Raw genomic sequence first — 20,682 nt, 5'->3', positions numbered from 1 at the left:
AGACATTGATAAATGTGTCCAGGCCAAGGAAAGAGTAGCAGCCTCTCCGTATGCATTAGTTGTAAATCTGGGGGCCTTAAACCAGTTTGCCATGTGAGCTTCTGAAATGTTTCAGCTATGTGTAGCTGTGAGTGTTTCACTCCTCCCGAGTCATGAAGCGTGAATCTACCACACCATTCCCAACTTCTCTGTCGAGGCAGAATTGATTTTTCATAGTAAGACAAATTCTCCCCAAGCTTCTTCCTCCCTTCATTTATGGATTTTGTTTGGTTATACAGTTATATTCACAGTCCCTGTTATCCACTGTCTTCCCCATAAATCCTATTCCCCCCATCCTGTCAGGAGAATGTTACTGCAAATGGCTCTGCAGTTTTCTCCCTGCTTCTACTTAACGGGTCTTCTGTTCCAACACCTGTTTGGCTTTGGTTTTGGTTTTGGTTTCAGCCAGGATAGAGTTAATTTTCTTCACAGAAGCTAGTGTGAGGCTGTGTTTGGATTTGGGATGAGAAAATGTTGATAACGTGCTGATGTTTTGAGTTATTGCTAACCCGTCAAGGACTGTTCAGCTTCTCGTGCTGCCCTGCCAGCGAGCAGGTGGGGGTGCATGGGGAGCTGGGAGGGGACACAGACAGGACAGCTGCCCCAGGCTGGCCACAGTGGTCTATACCATATGATGTCATGCTCAGTATATAAAGCTGGGATGAAGAAGAAAGAAGGGGTAGTGGGACGTTCAGAGTGATGGCGTCTCTCTTCCCAAGTAACTATTACGCGTGCTGGAGCCCTGCTTCCCTGGAGATGGCTGAACCTCTGCCTGCCCATGGGGAGTGGGGAATGGATTCCTTGTGCTGCTTTGCTTGTGTGCATGGCTTTTGCTTTACCTGTTAAACTGTCTTTATCTCAACTCATGAGTCTTCTCACTTTTACTCTTCTGATTCTCTCCCCCATCCCACCATGGGGGAGTGAGCGAGCAGCTGCGTGGGGCTTAGCTGCCGGCTGGGGCTAAACCACGACAATGACAATGAATTAGGTGTGCTTTTAAAAAAAAAACAAACCAACATGATCCTTATAACAGTGAATTGGTACATGCTTTGTCAGAGGGACCTACTAGTTGTTTTTTTCATAGAGGAATTTACAACAGGAAAGAAAAACAAACAGGAAATGGTCTCTCAGAGAGACTGACACAATTCTGAAGTTGGCAAAGAAAACACAGCAGTGCACAGCTGTTAGGTGAGCACTGCCTGTAACACAAACTCAAAGCCAAGTCTTATTCAGTGTTCCCCCAGTCCTCCTGGTTTTGTGCTTCTCTGAAACTTTACTGTTCATTTTAGTTTGGGAAAGGTGTGGAGGTATGTTCTTGACCAATAATTACCAATTAAAAGCACACAAGTGTACTTCCCAAACATGGGAAATGGCAACTAGCTGTTGACCAACTCTTCTGAGAAGGCAAGAAGCCTGGAAACGCTGACTCTTTGGCTTAAGGTACTACGATACCCAGCCTCAGATGGGTATTAAATGAAATATCCAGGCTAGACAGACAAGTCAGAGAACCAGACACAGAGACATAGACAGGCACGCATAAACATTTTTAAAGATATTTAAAACTTTCAAAGTCTTTCTGTGCTGACTAAACATCCAACACATTGTTAACAGAAACTCTCCACACCAGAGCTTTTGACAACAGATGCGCTTTCTCTTGAAAACGAATTACAAGAAATTCCCAAGCATTATTCTGTGTTGCTGCATCCAGACTTCCTACTCTCAATTTTGGATTACACAATTAACTCAAAAAATGAAGGCAGAAATAAATGCTGTTTTTCAAAGCCAAAACACAAAACAGAAAACAAAATCTGGACCCTATCTGTGTGTTGAATATGCCCACAGACCAACCACTGAGGAGAATTTAACACAGAACTAACTTCTAAGTAACTTAAAGAGAAACACTTGCTATTCTTTGTCAAGTCCTTAAAGTACATCCTTACTTGCTGGAGTTAACACTAACAAGCCACTTTGTAAGCACCAGAAATCTGTCTGCTTTACTGGTATTTGTGATTTCATGGAAGGATGCATTCCTCAGTATTTTTCAGGGAGTACCAACATGATTTCCCAGAAGAATGGAAAAAGCAACACAAAGTCTTAAAAGGGTAATCAATCTTTCTCTCTGACAGATGTCTGGTCCTCTCCCCTCCCTATTGCTCTAACATGCATGTCAGATACATTCAGCTATAGCTATAAAAACCTAACTGTTTTAAAAGCTATACCTGACCGTTTTAATTTCTGCTCCTCAGTTCACCTTTAAATAAAGCAGGAAAAAATGGAAAAAATCGGACATCTTACAGCATGCATGAGTAGCTGAAGAAACCTCTTTTTAATGGGACAAATCTACCTACGGGGAGATGCTGATCAAATCTGAATGGGTTACAAGAAGAATGAGTTCCCCAACAAAGAACCATGTTCTCCTAAGAAAATGTTGTTTCTATGCTTGCGTGAATCAAATATGGAGTTGGCAAAACATAAGGCATAATAAATTCAGGCATCACCTTTGTACCATTTAATGGGAGCAAGGGGTCTGCAGTCTGTCTTGCACAAACGTTGATGGGAAAGTGGGTGAAGTGACACGAGTAAATAGTATAAATAATAGTATTCTACAAGAACACTAGAAAAATTTGTAAATTCAATAATCACCTTCACTAAAACCAGGGCTGCTTTAAAGATTTGAATCCTCGTTCAGTGCCTGTGTCTCACCTTCACTATGAGCTCCCCAAACCACAGCCGAGTGGGGTTTGCCATTCCCCCTCTTCACCTCAGTTGGCAAGCCTGAGGATGATGTGGCAACAGCTTGTTTTAGCCCTTTGGCAACTGTTCTAAACATGGTGAGGGTTTAAGATGTGGATACAAGTGTCTCAGCAGAGAAGTGGTTAGAGGAAATACCCTGTCCAGAGGTACCCAGCAGCTTGGAAGACCTAAGCAAGTAGCCAACAGCAAGGAGATGCCAGCGACGGACACCATGCCCAATTCACTTGTCCCAGCTTACCGAGTTGGAGAGAACCTTCCACATGTAGCCTGCCTTGTACTCATGTCTTCAAACACTGCAACCCAAATAAAAAGCATTGCCCAGCCTTAACTATATTCTTACGGTTAAGGAACTTAATATCCATGTAACAATCCTGTGAATAAATACACGTTGGGCAGGAAGGCAATACACAAACAACCCTTCATGATTAGAAGGCTCTGCTGGAGCAGACACAAGCATCACTGGGACGTACGTTTCTCCTCCCTACTCTCACACACAGAAAAGCAAGCCACACCCAAGGGGAATCCCATGTATATGCAGAGTGGCTCAGTAACATACCCATGGACTCAAGTCCACAGTTTTTTCCACTGTTCAAATCAGAACCGCAGAATAAGCAGATGAAGAAGCAAAAGGTTTAAAAAAGCATTTGTACATACTGTTCTTCAAAGCACAAATGGCTATGACTTCTGTGACTTTTTTGTTGTTATTTTCTTCACAAAGGTTTCAACAATTGACAAATAATCGTCATGTGGACAAAGCTCTTTGTATCCTGGTCACAAAAGAGGCTGTTTATTATGGAATAGCACAGATCATGCGGTCTAAGATCCTGTGCTGCACAACTAATCTATGTTCAGACAGCTAGCTGACGAGGATAGGCAGGCTGAAGTCAGATTTGTAACAGCTAAGTTATTTGCAAAACTACTTTTTTTCTGGCATTTTTAGTTAGAGCTATACCTTGAATCTTCATTTAGAAATTGTTTTCTCCAAAGTTACTAAAAATATTTTCCTTTGTTTCTTTAGTTTCCCCTGTCTTTGTATACCGACAGAAAAAAGCGACACACTGGGCGTATTGATCATTTGGGTATTTATTTCCTTTGTTAGGTTTCAGGATGTCTCCCACTTGAATGAGTCTCAATTATCGTGAGGCACAGGACTAAATTAATCTCTCCTGTTTGGCTTCAGGGTATTTATTTTGAAGCTAAGGATGGCCTGATAATAATCCTGGTTGATACTCCTGAATTTGTATGGTGATGTTTGCAGGACACAGATAATACTCCTGCCTGCAAATGTAATCCCTTATCACTGATGACAAAGGCATTTTATCAACTGACTGCACGTGGGAACAGGATCAGGAAATTGCGAAATGCACCTGTCAGTAGGGTTAGAGCCAGGTAGATACACATTTGGATGACCGACTTGCTTAAAGGCATTGTATCCCAAGGAGGCACTTTCACCTTCTGCATGTTTTTGTCTCCTGTAACAACCAAATAAAAGTCCTTCTGTGCCTGGTTTTAGTGTCTCTTACCCTGTTAAATGGACTTGAAGTGTGCTGCTTTTGGCACTGAGGTCATGCAGAATGAATAAGTAAACAGTAACATTATCTTTAGTATAAAATTTTGCAGAAAATCTATCAGGAGACATGTTAGTTCTCTACTACGAACTACAATTTTGTTACATATAGTAGGTATTTTACACAAATAGTTTTATACACTAACAAACAGATTTATTTAAATGGGACAATAAATACATCTTTCTCTTTTTTTTTACAAAACTGCCAATTTCATGTAGCACTAGATCTTTTTCTTTTGGCATTTTTTAGAAAATTGGAGAGAATTTAGAAAAATTGGACTTGCTGTTTCTCAGTTTCCTGGTTCGTGTGGGTTTAGAAAGAATAATAACAGCCCAATCCAACATGCAATAAAACTAATAGAGTCACTCAACAAGTACTGTTCAAATTATGAAAATATATGTTTTTAGTTAGGTAGAATAGCTTTCCTGAAACTTGTTCTTAATAATGTCTTCACAATTGCCTTCTGATGCCAGTTAGACTACTGGATTCAGCTGTTAAGTGTTACAGAAAGGAAATTATAGCTGTTTTTTGAACAGTTATGTAAAATTTCAAGTCAGTTTGAGTTCCAGGAAATATCAAGTTTTGCTGCTGCTGGGTTTTTTTAAGCAGTCTTTTATTTGTGAAGGCTGACAACAGTCAGTGGATTGCCTCCTTGTTTCAGTCTAGTAAGGGCAACTGATCTACATTTTTCAGAGAAACACAGGGTATATCTAGACTGGGAAGATGATATTTTGTGGAAGAGGATGAAGAGCAGTAGTTCTCTCCATAACAATAAGAACAGTTGAGATGCTAATGCATATAAGGCAAAACCATTTCCAAAAGCATTACAGCAACCATGGTGGAGGAGTTCCCATCACACCTTCCACAATGCTGGTGAAAAAGCTTTTCCCAGTCTCCGCTTGCTGTTAATGTGTCCACACAGAGCACAGACAATCAGCAAGGGCCCCTTTTGCTAACTGGTATAAGAACTAGTGTGAACGGACCCAGACAAATTATAGATGGAACAGTTTATTTGATTAAACCCCTAATGGTTTTGCCACTTTCTGGTTCTACCTACAGCGTATTGTCCAGGGTTTTTTCTTGATGGGGCATGAACTGCAACTCTGCTTCACATCAGTTACAATTTCCTAGTACAGGCAGAGTAAGGTATCACGTTGTGGTTACTAAGCAGCATTTTTGGCTCTGGTGCAGCTCAGAATTTAAACACAGGGGCAAGTCCATGTGCAGAAAGCTCACATGTGAGTAGAGTAGAAGAAACACTTATGTATCCATTATAAAGCAAATAGTTTCAAACTCCTTTTTTATATCTTACCTGACCTGGAATGCCCCTGACATTTTCTATGGTTTTACAATGACAATTGCCTTTTTCTACTCACTCTTTTTTCTCCTTGTTGCTGTAACCAAGCCAGCTACTCCCCACACACCCTGAGCTAGCACAGGGCAACAACCTATTGCCTAGGCAAGATTCACATTAACACACCAGAAGCTCAAAATGAATTAAATAATTATGGAAAAGCTTTTTTGTGTGTCATGTCTTTTTTATTGTAGCAATTGCATAGGAGTTCATAGTAAAAAAAAAAAAAAAAAGAAGAAAGTGCAAAAGTATCTGATGGGTGCTATTTTGCAGTTAGTTTCTGCACTTTTGACATCTTGCAAAATTGAAGACATTTGGAGGAATAACCTTCTTCAAAAGTTTCCTGTTCTCGCTTTATTCTGGACTGTTAACTATAACTCTTTTTATCTTGCATTAACAGTCTCTTTGAAGTACAAATGTGGTGGTGTTTACTGCAAACTGTGAAACGTGGATTAATTTGAAGAAGCCCTTTTTATTCAACAGGCTATAATTTACATTCATTAGCTAAACTTTAAAACAGGACTTATGTGCTCCTCACCAGCAACAGGCACCTGTACTTATGTACCCACAAAAGAGAGATAATGGTGTCAAAGCATGAGACAGCAGAGCGGTTAATCCAGAGCAACAAAAAGAACCACTCCAAAACCTCTGAGTTGATGACACACGGTAAATTGTCAGTAGGAAAATCCTTCTGTCTTCCTGTTCTCAGCAGCATGTGCTTGGGTTCAGTGCAAGCAAAGCAGCTCATGTGATAAAAACAGTCATTAAAAACATGCATACCAGAAATTATTTACCCAGAAACTCTGGCACCACAGTGCATCTTATGACTCTGATTTCTTCGAGCATCAAAGTTGAGAATCCTATTTTTCAGCAATGCTAAGTCCTAGAGTTCTCATTTCCCCCCTAATTCCTTGCAGGAAATGGAGAATATGGAAAAGATGGCATTTACTTAGCTACCACTGGTTTCTTGTTCAGTTAGTGCTCAGATTAACTTGTGGAGAAATTCTCATTTGTATAGTGTAAAGGAAATCCTGTTGGACATTATCACCGCATCTTGTTGAAGTGGAAGAACTGGACTTGGGGCAGTTTGAACTGTTACAGTTGGGTTTGAAGTGATGGTTTGGGTTGGAGGGACCTTTAAAGGCCATCTAGTCCAACCCCCCTGCAATGAGCAAGGACTTCTTCAACCAGATCAGGTTGCTCAGAGCCCCAACCAACCTGACCTGGAATGTTTCCAGGGATGGGGCATCTACCTCCTCCCTGGGCAACCTGTGCCAGCTTGGTTTCTTTTTTTTTCCCCTTTTTTTAAAGAAGAAAAAAATACTGCTGGCTAGTTGGCAGCCGTGACAAGCTTTGCCAGAGTGGTGACTCTTTTAGTAAAGCAAAGAATCGGGGGGGGGGGGGAAGAAAGAAAATTATACCTACTTTAAAGTTGGCTCAACAAGTATTTCTCTAATTTTGTATAATACCCAAACAAGTACTAAGTCACTCTATCACTTTGTGATGAGTAACAGAATTTAAAGTAACTATAAGCAACAACCTTGTAGGAAAACGACATTATTAGGTAAACTTATATTGTGAATTGTTCTTGTGAACACAAAAGTACCTGAATTTTGAACAGTTTCAGAATAGCTGTATACCTACATTACAGGCCTAAAGACAGTCACTGGACACACACACACATACACACACTGGTAAATGACCTCTGACTCAGTTATCTGTATGTACACACACATATTGGGTATTAATTTTGCACCTACTGGCACATGTAACTTTTGGACACACTTTCTATAAGGCACATGGTAAATATTTAGCAAGTGAATTTGGCATTAAGAGAGGCTGACACTGATTCCATCTAGTAGACAGCATGGTGTGTAATTTTGTGGGAGGATAGACAAAAACACATCAGAGGAGGGATGGGAAAGCTAGGTGCCAGCTTCCCCAGAAGGAGCCATTTAGGTTGGGCTTGTCTGTTCTCAAACTGGCAGAGAGTTGCCTCCTCTCACTCTGAATGCCTCAATGTCAAGACATGAGGAAAATAGAAAGAAAAGCTTTTCATACAGAAGCTTCACTGACAGACATTTGGGTCAGAATCTGTTAACAATAGGAATGTTAGGGAATGATCAGTTACTCTTCTGGAGCACAAGCAGCGCATCTATGACTCTGAACAAGATTAAACCTTACACGTTGCCTGCCTAAAGCTTAAGCCACCCAGACACCACACAGAACACCCTGGGAAGCCCAGAAGGATAAAAAGCCAGACATATCTTTAAAAGAATGTGTTAATATTATTGTTGTCTTGCTTCTTGTAAGTGCTTTAATACAGGACACTTCAGAAAGATCTGAAGGGCTGTACTTTGATGGCAATGAGCAGCAATATAAAGATAGAATCGGGTAGCTACAAAGGACAGTGATGACAAGAACACAGTGGCTTCCATGAAACTAGCTTTCTGCTTTTAAGTTCAAACTGTCCTCTGCTGGCTGACAAATAATTTATATTTCACAGTCTATTCATTTATGGATACCATCACTGCTTTCATGAAGATTGTAAATGGACATATGGGGAAAATGGACAGAAAAAGCACAAATTCTAATTTTCACCATAAACAAAACACTAGCTAAGCAGACAAAACAATAATTTGGAAAAAATCAAGTGAATTAAGAAAGGTACACTTTTATTTTAAAATATATACTTGAAAAATTTGTCTGCAGAAGAAGTCTCATTTAATCATCCTGTTTAACTGAGATGTGTTTCATCTAAGTGTACCTTCGTCAAAACGCCAGTACTTTGCCATGTTTTGTTAAACCTGATACTGCTGATTTTTCCACTGTGAGCACTGTATGGGGTTAGTGCCAGACAGGATATATTTACCATATTCCTACTATGCCTATGGCATTTCTGGCAAATAATTATTTGAGGAGTAAACATTTTTTGTGGTATAGACTAAGATGCAGCAAAGCTGCTAATTATTTTGTGAAAAGATGTACTGTTTGTAGTAGATTGGATGTGTAACAGCAGTTGACTGGGCCTCACGCACAGTAGTGACAGAGCTGGGGGACTGGTATTTATGCCTTGCTGTAGCCCTGGCAAAGCAAAAAGCATAAAAGAGAAACTCTTAAATGTTCACCTGAGCACTACAGTACTTTTAAATAGCGCATCCTGAAACAGACAGGGTGCTTGGAGAAACTCATGTGAAAATGGAAACTTCTTGATTTTCTGTGTGATCCCCTAAACACCCCACAGGACTAGCACTAGCGACTGCTTGCAAGCCCAAACCCCCTTGTGAAGGCAAGGACACTCACTCTCCCAGCACACAGTGAAGGACTACAGTTTTGGCTGTGTTTGTGCCATCAGAAGTGCAAGCTGCCACAAAAGCAACAGTCACACCATCAAATTTCTCCCAGCTCCATGTTTCCAACATGTGTCTTGTGCAAATATTAGGCTCTGCGTAACTACTTAGGAAAGTGTCTTGGCAAAAGTTCCAGCTCTTCAGGGAGTTGGTCATTTGGATCCCCTGGGAAACTGTCCTCAGGGACAAGGGAGCAGAACAGAGCTGGCAGATCTTTAGGGACGCTCTCCAGAAAGCGCAAGAGTTCTCAATCCCCACATCTAAGAAATGAAGAAACGAAGGCAAGAGACCAGCATGGCTGAGTCAAGACCTGCTGGTCAAACTAAAGAGCAAGAAGGAAATGCACAAGCAGTGGAAGCAGGGGCAGGGATCCTGGGAAGAGTATAGGGATGCTGCCCAGTTGGGTAGGGGTGGGGTCAGGAAGGCCAAGGCACAGCTGGGGCTGAACTTGGCAGGGGATGTAAAGAATAGCAAGAAGGGCTTCTACAGGTATGTCAGCCAGAAAAGGAAGGTCAAAGAAAGTGTACCCCCCTGGATGAGCAAGACTGGCAGACTGGTAACAACGGATGAGAAGGCTGAGGTACTCAATGTCTTCTTTGCTTGTCTTCACTGGCAGTCTCCTCCCACACCTCTCAAGTGGATGGATTGCAAGACAGGGGACTGGAGGAGCAAAGTCCCTCCCGCTGTAAAAGAAGATCTGGTTCGAGACCACCTGAGGAACTTGAACATACAGAAGTCAATGGGACCTGATGAGATGCACCCCAGAGGCCTGAGGGAAGTGGCTGGTGTAGTTGCCAAGCCACTCTCCATGACCTTTGAAAAGTCATGGCAGTCAGATGAAGACCCTGGAGACTGGATAAAGGAAAGCACTGCACCTGTTTTTAAAAAAATGTAGCAAGGAGGACCCTGGCGACTACCGACCTGTCAGCCTCACCTCTGTGCCTGGGAAGATCATGGAGCAGATCCTCCTAGCAGCTATGCTAAGGCACATGGAGGACAGGGAGGTGATTTGAGACAGCCAGCATGGCTTCACCAAGGGCAAGTCCTGCCTCACCAACCTAGTGGCCTTCTGTGATGGAGTGACCACCTCACTGGACAAGGGAAGAGCTACGGATGTTTTCTATCTGGACTGCTGTAAGGCCTTTGACACAGTCCCCCACAACATCCTTCTCTCTACATTGGAGAGATACAGATTTGATGGATGAGGAATTGGTTGGATGGTCACATCCAGAGCATAGTGGTCGACGGCCCAATGTCCAGATGGGGATCAGTGAAGAGCGGTGTCTCTCAGGGGTCCATATTGGGACCAGTCCTCTTTAATACCTTCACCAATGACACAGACAGTGGGATCGAGTGCCCCCGCAGCAAGTCTGCAGATGACACCAAGCTGAGTGGTGCAGTTGACACACCTGAGGGACAGGATGCCATCCAGAGGGACTTGGACAAGCTTGAGGAATGGGCCCATGTGAACCTCGTGAGGTTCAACAAGGCCAAGTGCAGGGTCCTGCACCTGGGTTTGGGCAACCCCTGGTAGCAGTACACGCTGGGGGATGAAGGGGTGGAGAGCAGCCCTGCCAAGAAGGACTTTGGGGTACTGGTGGATGAAAAGCTAGACATGAGCTGGAGAAAATTCTTCTGTGACCTGATGATGCCACATTGCTAGATGACACTTTCCAATGATAGATACCTTTGGCGGGGGGGCCTGCTTTACATAGAGCAGTATTTCATTCCTGCTAGTTAGCCTTTCTTTGCTGAGATGGGAGTACTGGCAAGTGATGCATACCAGAGAAGGTACTCACCTCCCTTTAAAGGAAAATCCGATTTATGATGATTATGCTGTGTTGAGCTAAAAAAATCAAAAACTTGTGTTGCCTTGCATAAAGCAGCTTGTATTCCTTTAAAGTTAAAAAGGATGATGAGTGATCTGTCCCACCAAAATATATTAAAAACGGGTCTCAAGTTAGATCATAACTACAAATTGCTACACCTTTCACAAGCGGGGATGGAGTATATGGTTGTATATATTGAGAGCACTTTAATAGAGATGAGGTGTTCTGTGAAGCAATTCTGAAGGTACCCTGGGAGAGAAGAGGAACAAGGGTCTGGATCTGTAGTCCAGAGCTAACAGACTGCTAGCTTCATGTGAAGTCTACAGAGCTACAGTGCTAGAAAGCATGGTGCTTGCACACTTCCCATTTTCAGTAGTGGAACTCCTAAAGCGACAAGCAAAGCAAATCAGTGAACACCAAGTTAAGGAACACAGAAAGTTTTGGTCTTCCCATTCCTTTTGTATGTGTCAAGGATCCAGCTTGCTGCTGAAGGTAGAAAGTTGAACTAGGAGCAAGCTCTACTCTTAATACAACTCTTATTTCATGGCATCAGAGTACTTTGCAAACACGTTTGAATTCAGGCTCACAATATTTCTGTCAAATGCTAAATATTCTTATAGTCCACGTGGGGAAACTCATGAAGACAGCTTTTACTCAGAGATAGGCAAGAAACCCACAACAAAACTGGAAACAGAAAGCTAGGCTTTAAGCAACAGATTGCATATGACATACTTTGCAGAGGATGCTTTGTATTGGGCATAAGTGGCAGGGTTTTGGTAGTAGGGGGCTACAGGGGTGACTTGCTGTGGCGAGAGGCCATGAACTGCCCTGTGCCAGTGACAGCTACTTCCAGCTACCCCTGAAACCACTGCAAATAACCCACCATGTGCCAAAATCTCAACCACTGAGAGAAGCACACAGTGCCTCTGCTCACAGATACATAAAAAAGCAGCAGCCGCTAAGAGCCAGACCACTGGCTGGTGGCACTTTTGAGGACATGGTTGGAGACATGGAAGGAAGTGCCCTGTGCCAGAGCTGGCAGACCCCTGAAGGCACTGTGGGTCATGGGCAACCCACACGAAAACAGGGACACCGTGGAGGTACTGTGTCCCATGGTAAATCCATGTTGAGGTTGAGGAAAACAAGTAAGAAGCAAGTAAGCAAGCAGGTAAGAAGCAGTACACACATCTGCAGTCTCCTGCATTGCCCTTCACCTCTCCAAAGGCATTAGGAGTAGCTGAGTGTAACATGTAGCAAAAACAAGGTGAGTTGAGACAAGGAAGGAGGGAAGAGATGTTTTATACTGAATTAGAGCCTGGGGAAGAAAAGTGTTTTGTTTAATAGTCTTCTTTTCTTCAATATCCTTATCGGTAATCAAAAGTTTTGTTACCTGGCAATAAATTAAGTAAAATTCCCCGAACCAAGACTGTTTTGCTTATGATGTGCTTATAAAGTACTCTGGTGTATTTCTTAAGTCCTACATACCAGGAAATCTGTTGTTAGAGAAAAGGGATCACAGGAGCTAAGCATTACTCACCCTAGCTGGCCTGCCTCTTGAACAGAAAGTTATGGTGCTGAGGCAGATGCATTAAGATTCTCACTGAAAAGCATGTGTAGATGAAGTGTTTAAAGCACGCTACACAAGCAGTCATCTACACAGGGTACGTGTGGGACGGAGGTAACAGGCAGTGCTCTGCTAGACAGTTTTGGCCATGGGAAGAGGCTCAGAAGTCAATTAAGGTGAACTACTGCCAGCGGAAAATAAAGCCAGTCACGCAGGGAGCCAGCACAAAGCAGATGCCACATCTTAAAATTCAAACCTCAGTTTATTTCCTGATAGCCTCCCTAGGGAGGTGTGCACTAAAGGTCTTCTGAGAGCTCCCACGGTACAGACTGCTTTGTTTGCCCGTTAGCTGCAGGAAAGGGCAAATATGCTTTCAGACTTCTTCTTTTCCCCCAAATTAACCAATTGGACATGCAGGTTTTTTTCCCCAGGACCACCTGTGGGGCGAGTGACTGTGCCAGCTTCCTTTTTTACCCCCACATAAAACAGCTCTACGAAAGACTTGGGGATCTGTCAAATTACATAGTGATGGGGATGGGAAAAAGATATGCAGCGTTTTAAACTGTTAACCCCCTCTTTGATTGCAGAAAGGACAAATACAACTCCTGAATGGGAGAGAGAACCCTATTTGACTCATTTGCTTCATTTGATTTTATAACTGCTGCACTGGGTTGCCAAAGGTTGATAAAATCTATTTTAAACAAAGAGCATAAGTCGTGCTAATATTACTATTCAACTACTGCCTGCTTCCCCAATTATTCTCCCTTCTTGAAGTTATGTTGATAAATCAGTTGCCTTCCTGGTTATTAAAGCACGTGGCAGTCTGTTTATTTAATCAGCTCTTGGCCCATTTTCTAATTAAGGGAGATAATGTGGTCTCATTTCCTGTCATGGTGAACCTGTCAGAGCACAGGTTGTCCTCAACTACCACATTAAAATTCAAGATTATTTGTAATGTCTTCTTTTGTTTGGCAACTCCTCTCCATTTCTCTGCCCAGCTGAAAACAAAAATACAGACATATGTTTTCATCTGCATTTCCACACAGCTGACAGCCACCCAAGTCAAGGACAGGAAGATGGAAGCAGTTAGAGCTTTGTCAGTTTGCTGACATGGTGCCTCCCCAGTGCAGGTGAAACCGTTTTCTGGGAGATCCTGAATCCCAGCAAAGTTAATAGTACTGCATCATATGATGATCCTAAGGATAATTTTGTGAAGGGAGGGAATACTGGATTGCAAGGGGGAAGCACACACCAGTTGAAGGATGTTTCTAGCTTGCACTGCTGCTGGTCTTGGGCCATCCTGCACCACTTTGACCCCAATCCTTCATCTGTCTGCTTGGTGCAGGAATATTGCTAGCCACCAACTACAGCATTAAATCATTTCTGTGCTTTCTTATTCCACAGCAAGCAAGGATCTTGTAATGGCCTTAAGGTCGCCTCTCTTCCTGCCTGTAAGATATCCTGCCTTGTATATTGCTTGTGACACATCCTCAGCATTTAACAGCTACAGATCACTTAGGATCACTAGTCTGGGAGGGAAGTTCTCTTTTGCAGGGCTTTCTTCTATCCCTTAGGACACATTTAGATGGCATATTAAGTTCTCCTATCTAGAAAGGAACCATAGATACATTGCAAGTTATCAATACATGCCATAGGCAGTGTCTTTCAGTGGGCCTTGTCAATTGCTGAAAACAAGACCATCTATTTTGTCTCGCTTTACAGGCTCTCATTCAATCAACATAAGCATACACATGTGCCACACCTGCAACAGCTCCAATTCCTGCAGAAACACAGGCAAACATCACTTTGACACACCTTCAGTAGAGTTTCATACCAACTTGGCTATACACCTCCTTGCAGTGTGCCTTTACGTGGAACAACTAAAAATTTGACATGGTCCTGGGCAGCCCTGTCTAGGTGACCCTGTTTTGAGAAGGGATTTGGACTACATGATATCCATAGGTGCCAGCCAAGCTCAGCTGTTCTGTGATTCTGTGAAAACAAAAAAATCCCAGTGGTTCTAGCACTTCATCAATATGCTGTACAACACAGCATTTTCCAAACTCTGACCCATGGAGAAATGTTGCCCCGATAATTTTAAGGTTGGCTAAATGCCCGCAGTGAGGGTTTGTGCATAAACTCCTTTCTGAATTGCTCCTTACTTTTCCTTCTCTGCTTATGCTTTTATTTTATTTGTGTTTGCAAGCAACAGCAAAAGCTTTTCCATTTCTGGAGCCTTACTTTTGGAAACAATGAATTTAATTTTGATCTATTTCAGTCCAAAAGGAAGTGTCTGGTTTTGTTATGCTGCTAATTTTCTGAACCTCTATCTCACCTCATCTGTCTCACTTAGATCCAGAGCACACTCTGGATCTAACACACTCAATACCTCCACAAACACCTACTTAAAGATTAAAAAAACCCAAACAATTCACTTTTATATAGATCACTGTTCCCTTCACATGCATCCAAGTGACTGCTATGAGTACCATGCTGTTACTGACCAATGAAAACAGATGGAATAAAATTACAGATCAAATATATAGTACAGGAAGAAGCAGAAGACAAATGAACTTCTATTTTCAAATGGCAGTATTTCCCACCTTGTATTTTTCCACAGAAAATACATTGTACTTTTCTGTTTCTACTGAGTCTACTGAGCATTTCACAAATACTGCAGCAGATGGAATGGGTCTATGAACAGAGGCAAGAGTTCATCCCTTTAAATTGTCTGTGTTCAACCATGGACCTTAATCCCAGGGGAAACCCACCACAGCAACTGTGGGAAAGGCTCAGTGAAGGGAGGAAGGAAATTTCCTAGAGCTTTCCCCCAGACCTCACACTTACCAAAGGCTCTAGTTCTTTGCGGTCTATGAGGTTGAGCTCTGTCACAAAGTAATAAAAATGCTTGTAACAGGTATTGACGTGGGCCTCAGCCCCCATAAGGATGATGCGGTCAAAGTGATGGATGTAGACGTGAACAAACACCCGAAAAAGCCGGCAAAGTATCTTCTTGCAGATCTGAAGGAAGTTCTTTGGAAATGGAACACCTGTGAATAGAGAAGGCAAGGTTGTCATCACCATTCTGTCATCTTCCTAATGCAACAGCTTTGGAGCAAAGTGTGAGTTTGTAACTACAAACTAGGTTATGACTTCTTAGGCCTCCTTTCCAATCCAGACAATCACTTAATGCATTATTTATCTGGCTGCTAGCACCAAAGATTACCAAATACTTAAGCAACTTTAATGGATAAAGACTGACAGACATTGGTCCTTTTTCCCTGAATAATTTAATGAACATCCAGTATTGTAACATTCTGAAATGTGATTTTCACTGCAGTGCACACTGTCCCATTAATATCAATGGCTTTACACCCTGAGATGGTTGTTCCCCATATTGATACATACAGAGCTTGTCCTAGAAGTGATAGACACTCTCCTGCTCATTTTATTGAGCTGTGGCATTTCACAGCATCAAATTTAATACAAAATTTGAAATAATTGACTGAAGGACAGACCCTTTTGCTTTCACCTTCCTCCCAGTTATGTCTACCAATCTGATTGCTCTTTTAATAGAAAAACTCTTGAAGAGACACAGGAACAGCTCTTCCAAAATACCTTAGAAGTTACACCCCTTTGCAGCTGGACACTCCAAAGCAGCAAGAAAATCAGCATTTGCAAGTAAACAGCCAGGCATTCACAATATGGCATCAATAAATCCTTTAACATCACCCTTCATAAAGACTGATCTTGCATGGCATTGGGGCTCAGCTGCCCCAAAAAGCTGAAGGTTTCATCTCCTTCTATGATTGTGCCTTAGACATGATAACTTTAGTGCTACGCTCGAAACTCTACTGCTACTTTGCTTTGTTGAACATCCTTGTGATCTTTTAGTTATAGTTCATGTTTTAGTCAGATTTGAACTACATAACTGTAGTTACTGCTTCTTTAAAAAAAAAAAAAACCTTACAGCCAACCAGTCCCATATTCCCTAAAAGCACAGCTCATGCTCTCAACAAGAAAAATGTTTATTATTTGCAGAAAGAAGATGGAGATACTAAATTTACACTGTTGCAAACTTTCTAGTTTTCAAATTTTAGTCTCCGGTTAAATACTGCTCAGCAGTCATAAGAGTGGTCAATTAATGGACAAATTACCCAGTTTCACTGAGGGCGACATGAGAAGATACAGTGAGAATTTCCATAGCGAAAACAGATTTTTGATTACAGATTACATAAATTATCAGCCGTGGCTGTAGCTAGTCTGAGAGGTCCCATTAACAGAAACATGCATCTTATTTTGGACTCCCTGGCTGAGGAGGTACCAGGGCATATACATTGTGGATATGAACACCACTGTGTCTGTTAGCATAGGAGTGGGGAAGCACTCAGTGTCATCAAAGCACAACTACTTTATCTCCTTAAGAAATGTTTGCTTTTGGTTGTCACATCTGTTCATCTCAATGCTAAAGCTAATATTGAAGGTCACAGAGGAGGAGGCCTAAATGCTCAAGCCACAAACTGACACATTGGTAAGCTACGGAAATGATAATATGTACAAATGTCTTGGCAATATTTGAATCAAAACTCCACACAATTAGTCAAACACCTGGATCATAACAAATGATTGTTGCTAATTCCAAGGGCAAAATAAATATATCAAAAAACATAACAGAAGACCCAGTTAGTTTCTTATTAACTAGGGGGATCACATTTCAGTCATCAGAGCATGGCTAAATTCAGGAATGATTACAGCAGCAGCCTGCTTTACATTTTCGTAAAAGCTACCCAAACCAGAATTTTAAAAATATACCCAAGCAAATGTTAAGTCTTAAAAAAAGGGGAAGGGGAATAGCTGGCACTTGTCACTGCAAGCTGGTTCCCTGAACTGAGAGACGAATTCTTGAAGCACTATATTTTCTGATCCAGAACAGGCATGTCCCAGAATGGAGAATAATTAGTTTCATTTTCCACGGGCTGATACATGACTGTTACTGAAGAATGTTACTGTAATGAAGAAATTCATGCTTCTGTATTAAATGACTAAAACAAGCTGAATAAACCCAGCTGACAAATCCTTTAACTTCTCTTCAGCCCATGTTGCCACTTAACAGTTACAGGCAGGCAGTGCAAAGGCCATAGAGTGCTGTTTCTGCTGAGAGCAAGGACGTTCATCTGACAGCTTTCTACATGTGTTAGGCAGTCAATTTGAAGACACATAAATAACACACAGAAAAAAAATAGCTGGTGAGAACAGCCTAGGGTGTGTAATAAACTTGCAGTGTTCCCACTGCTCCTCACATGCCTTAAGTTTTCAGACAGGCTGTGTAGTTTCACTTGCTGTTGCACAAGTTCTCCAATTTTGCAAAGCTATCTCTGTTTCTTTTACTCTTAAACAGTGAAACATTGCCGCTATCACAGATTTATCACCTGGGTATGGCAGAATACATAATGGCTCTCTGACTTCTCTCCCCTTCCTGCAAAAATGGTTTATCAGCTGACGTGGTGTCCTAAATAGTTAAAAAGTGCCTCCTTGTACCCCGGAAAGCAATAGGTAACTGTGCAGTGAGCTAGACTCCTCGGCCTTGGAGAGCCTGCAAGCCAGCCCGTCCCTGGAGCATAGAGGAGGCTTGAGGTCTGGTCAGCCTCAAGGTATGGATAAGCATATGGAGGTGGGTGCAGCACTAGTTTAAACATACGCTCTGCTGCTCTTTGTGTTCAAAATTAGACAGAAGGATGGTAGAAATGGAGTCTTGGAAAAAAAAAATCTAATACAACAGAACAGAGTCTGATCTCAAGTAGAATGAATCCAAAGTAATGCCATCAAAATTTAAAGAATCAGAGTGAAATGATTATAGATTTATATCCCAAGGTCAGAATTTGGCCTAATGTTTTGTTCCCACCGCAATTGCTATCGTTATAAATAAATCAACCACAGAACATAATCATTACAAGCGGTTCTTGGGAACGGACTAGCTTAGATTTAGATCCTTGGCTTGTTAAGGAGTCTGTTCTCTGTCCTTCAGTTCAGCCACAGTAGCCTTTGCCTTCTCTCCCTCCAAGCACTCATTTAACATGGAGTCCTGGTTTAATAATTCCTTTCCTGGAACTTTGTAATTAAAAATTCAGAAAAGCTGCACCCATATACCCTGGTGACAGATGCAGCACAGCCGCAGAGGGGAACAATCACGTCGCTTCCCCTGCGCTCCAACCTCCACATGTTCGCTTGAACTTTTTGCTTCTGTTGACTTGCTAGAAAAGGCTACTCCTAACATGAGCAGGACTCTCTGCAACTTCCAAAACTCAACTTGCCCAATCCATTTATCAAGTTCTTTTCCATCAGAAAATGGAGGGATTTTCTGCCTTCTTTTTTAAAACAGCCTTATACCTACATCTCTCTGTCTTAATTTGCTGTCAGGTGATTTGCTCCTGTACTGGAGTGAGCATCCAGATCTAATCTATCCACCACCAAATGCACATATAGCACAGTGCTAACAAAGTGAGTCACGCCACTGATCCGTTGTCTTATTTCTTTGAGTATTCCACATAGATGACAACTGCAGACAGTGTCATGGCCCTCCTCTCATGACACTCACTCTCCAAAAGCAGTATTATGCTTGCTATCTGCTGAAAAGGTCTGTCACAAGAACATGGAAAAATATGCTGACCATCTTGTGCAGTGATTGCCAGTAAGTTAATGGTCTGTTGCTTTAAAACACAGATGTTTTAATGCCATGATGAAGGTCCTAATTTAAAACCTGCTGATACAAAACCTGTTCTTTGTGAGATGCAAAAAAGTGGTGGGAAAAGACAGAAACACTGAAAGATAAAGAAACTAAATTAGGTGGGGATAAAGGAGGGCAACTAAAGGTACGAGATGAATGCAACATGCAAAAAAGTCTGTCTCATTTGATATATGACAATCTTGAACCTTCTTACTTCCATGTGTATCAGTAGGTCAGCTGCACAGGTTAGAGAGGAAACAGACGAAAAATCATGACACAGTTTGTCTTTGTTGCCTGATTCATTCTCTCTAGGCAAGAGCCAGAAAGTATATGGTCCCAGAAAGTCAATGCTGAGGAATCAGAGAGAACAACCCTGACTTTTTTGCCTGTAATGTTACATGCGATTCTCAACTGTCTCACACTCCCGACTGTAATATGCAATGAAAATGACTTCCCAGTTAAATCTTCTGTAATGCTAGACGCACAAACATTTTTGACCTTCTGTATCTGTGTGGTATGAAGTCTTGCTTTACTCAAGAAAAGCTGGTAAGCCCTTTGGCAATTGTGCACAGAAATTGCGCTGCACATTTGAAAATCCTTTTGCAGGCCACAGTCGTAATTAATTCTTTTTTAAAAATACACATGGGGAAAAAAGAGAGACTCCCTTCTCCATTGGCAAAAGTATTGATACTATAATATTGCAAACACAGCTTAAAAACATACAAACCTGGGAAAGTAAGACTTTTTTTCATTTTTAAAATAAGGAGCAAGAAAAAGTAAGTGTTACCAGAAAGAGATAATTTGGAGAAGGCACCTGAACCAAACCCTTCCTCCCTTCCTCCTCTCCTCCCTCTGTGTTTTCCTTCTCTTATCCCTGCCCCAAGTACAAAAATTTGTAAAAGATACCCTCAGCTATTGCTGGAAGCTTCGCTGCAGAAACACGTATCCTAATCCAATCAGATGTTTAACATTATCTCCCTGTGTTAGTCAAGGCAGTGTCTGTCTCAAGGGCCAATGAAAACAATGTCAGTTTTGCTGGACTTTGTTCCTCACATAAGCAGACCAGACAGCTGCAAAATATTAAAGATAAACTAGATTACCATGTACCTACATCCTCCTGATACTGCCCTCCTTTCTGCTCTCATATCAGAGGGAGCAGAAGAAGGGAAAAGACTCTGAAGATTATTATGTCTTTCTGAGCAAAAGTGGTGTCCTTTTTTCTCTTTAAGCAGGACTGCCTCTATCAGTGTTACTCTTGAGTGAATAATCAGCAGGCAGGCCCACCGTCAGATCTTCAACAAAGGCACTCATGCTGTCCTGGAGAGAAGACTAAATGGAACAGGGTACAGATCACAAAACTATTTGAGGCTTTGCACTACTTGAACATCCACAACAGCTCTCCCCGCTGCTGTGTATCAAGAAATGGGCAGTGTCACTAAATTTTGCCATGTAATTAACAACTTCACATGAAGAGGTGTCTTATAATGTAGGTATGCAAAG

At 41.9% G+C, this 20,682-nt stretch overlaps 1 protein-coding gene across 1 annotated transcript in view; it reads right to left on the bottom strand.

Annotated features, from left to right (window-relative positions):
* MOB3B (MOB kinase activator 3B) overlaps positions 1-20,682 on the bottom strand; it is a gene marked incomplete at both ends in the record, with an annotated part of 50,576 nt that overhangs the window by 2,327 nt on the left and 27,567 nt on the right. Inside the window, one exon of the mRNA XM_082012834.1 lies at positions 15,306-15,508. Coding sequence (XP_081868960.1) covers positions 15,306-15,508 — 203 coding nt within the window. The remainder of the gene's footprint in view (positions 1-15,305; positions 15,509-20,682) is intronic.

The sequence above is a fragment of the Phaethon aethereus genome, assembly GCF_964289735.1.
Source record: "Phaethon aethereus genome assembly, chromosome: Z".
In the NCBI taxonomy this organism is placed as follows: domain Eukaryota; kingdom Metazoa; phylum Chordata; class Aves; order Phaethontiformes; family Phaethontidae; genus Phaethon; species Phaethon aethereus.
This window is presented reverse-complemented; position numbering and strand designations above follow the sequence as displayed.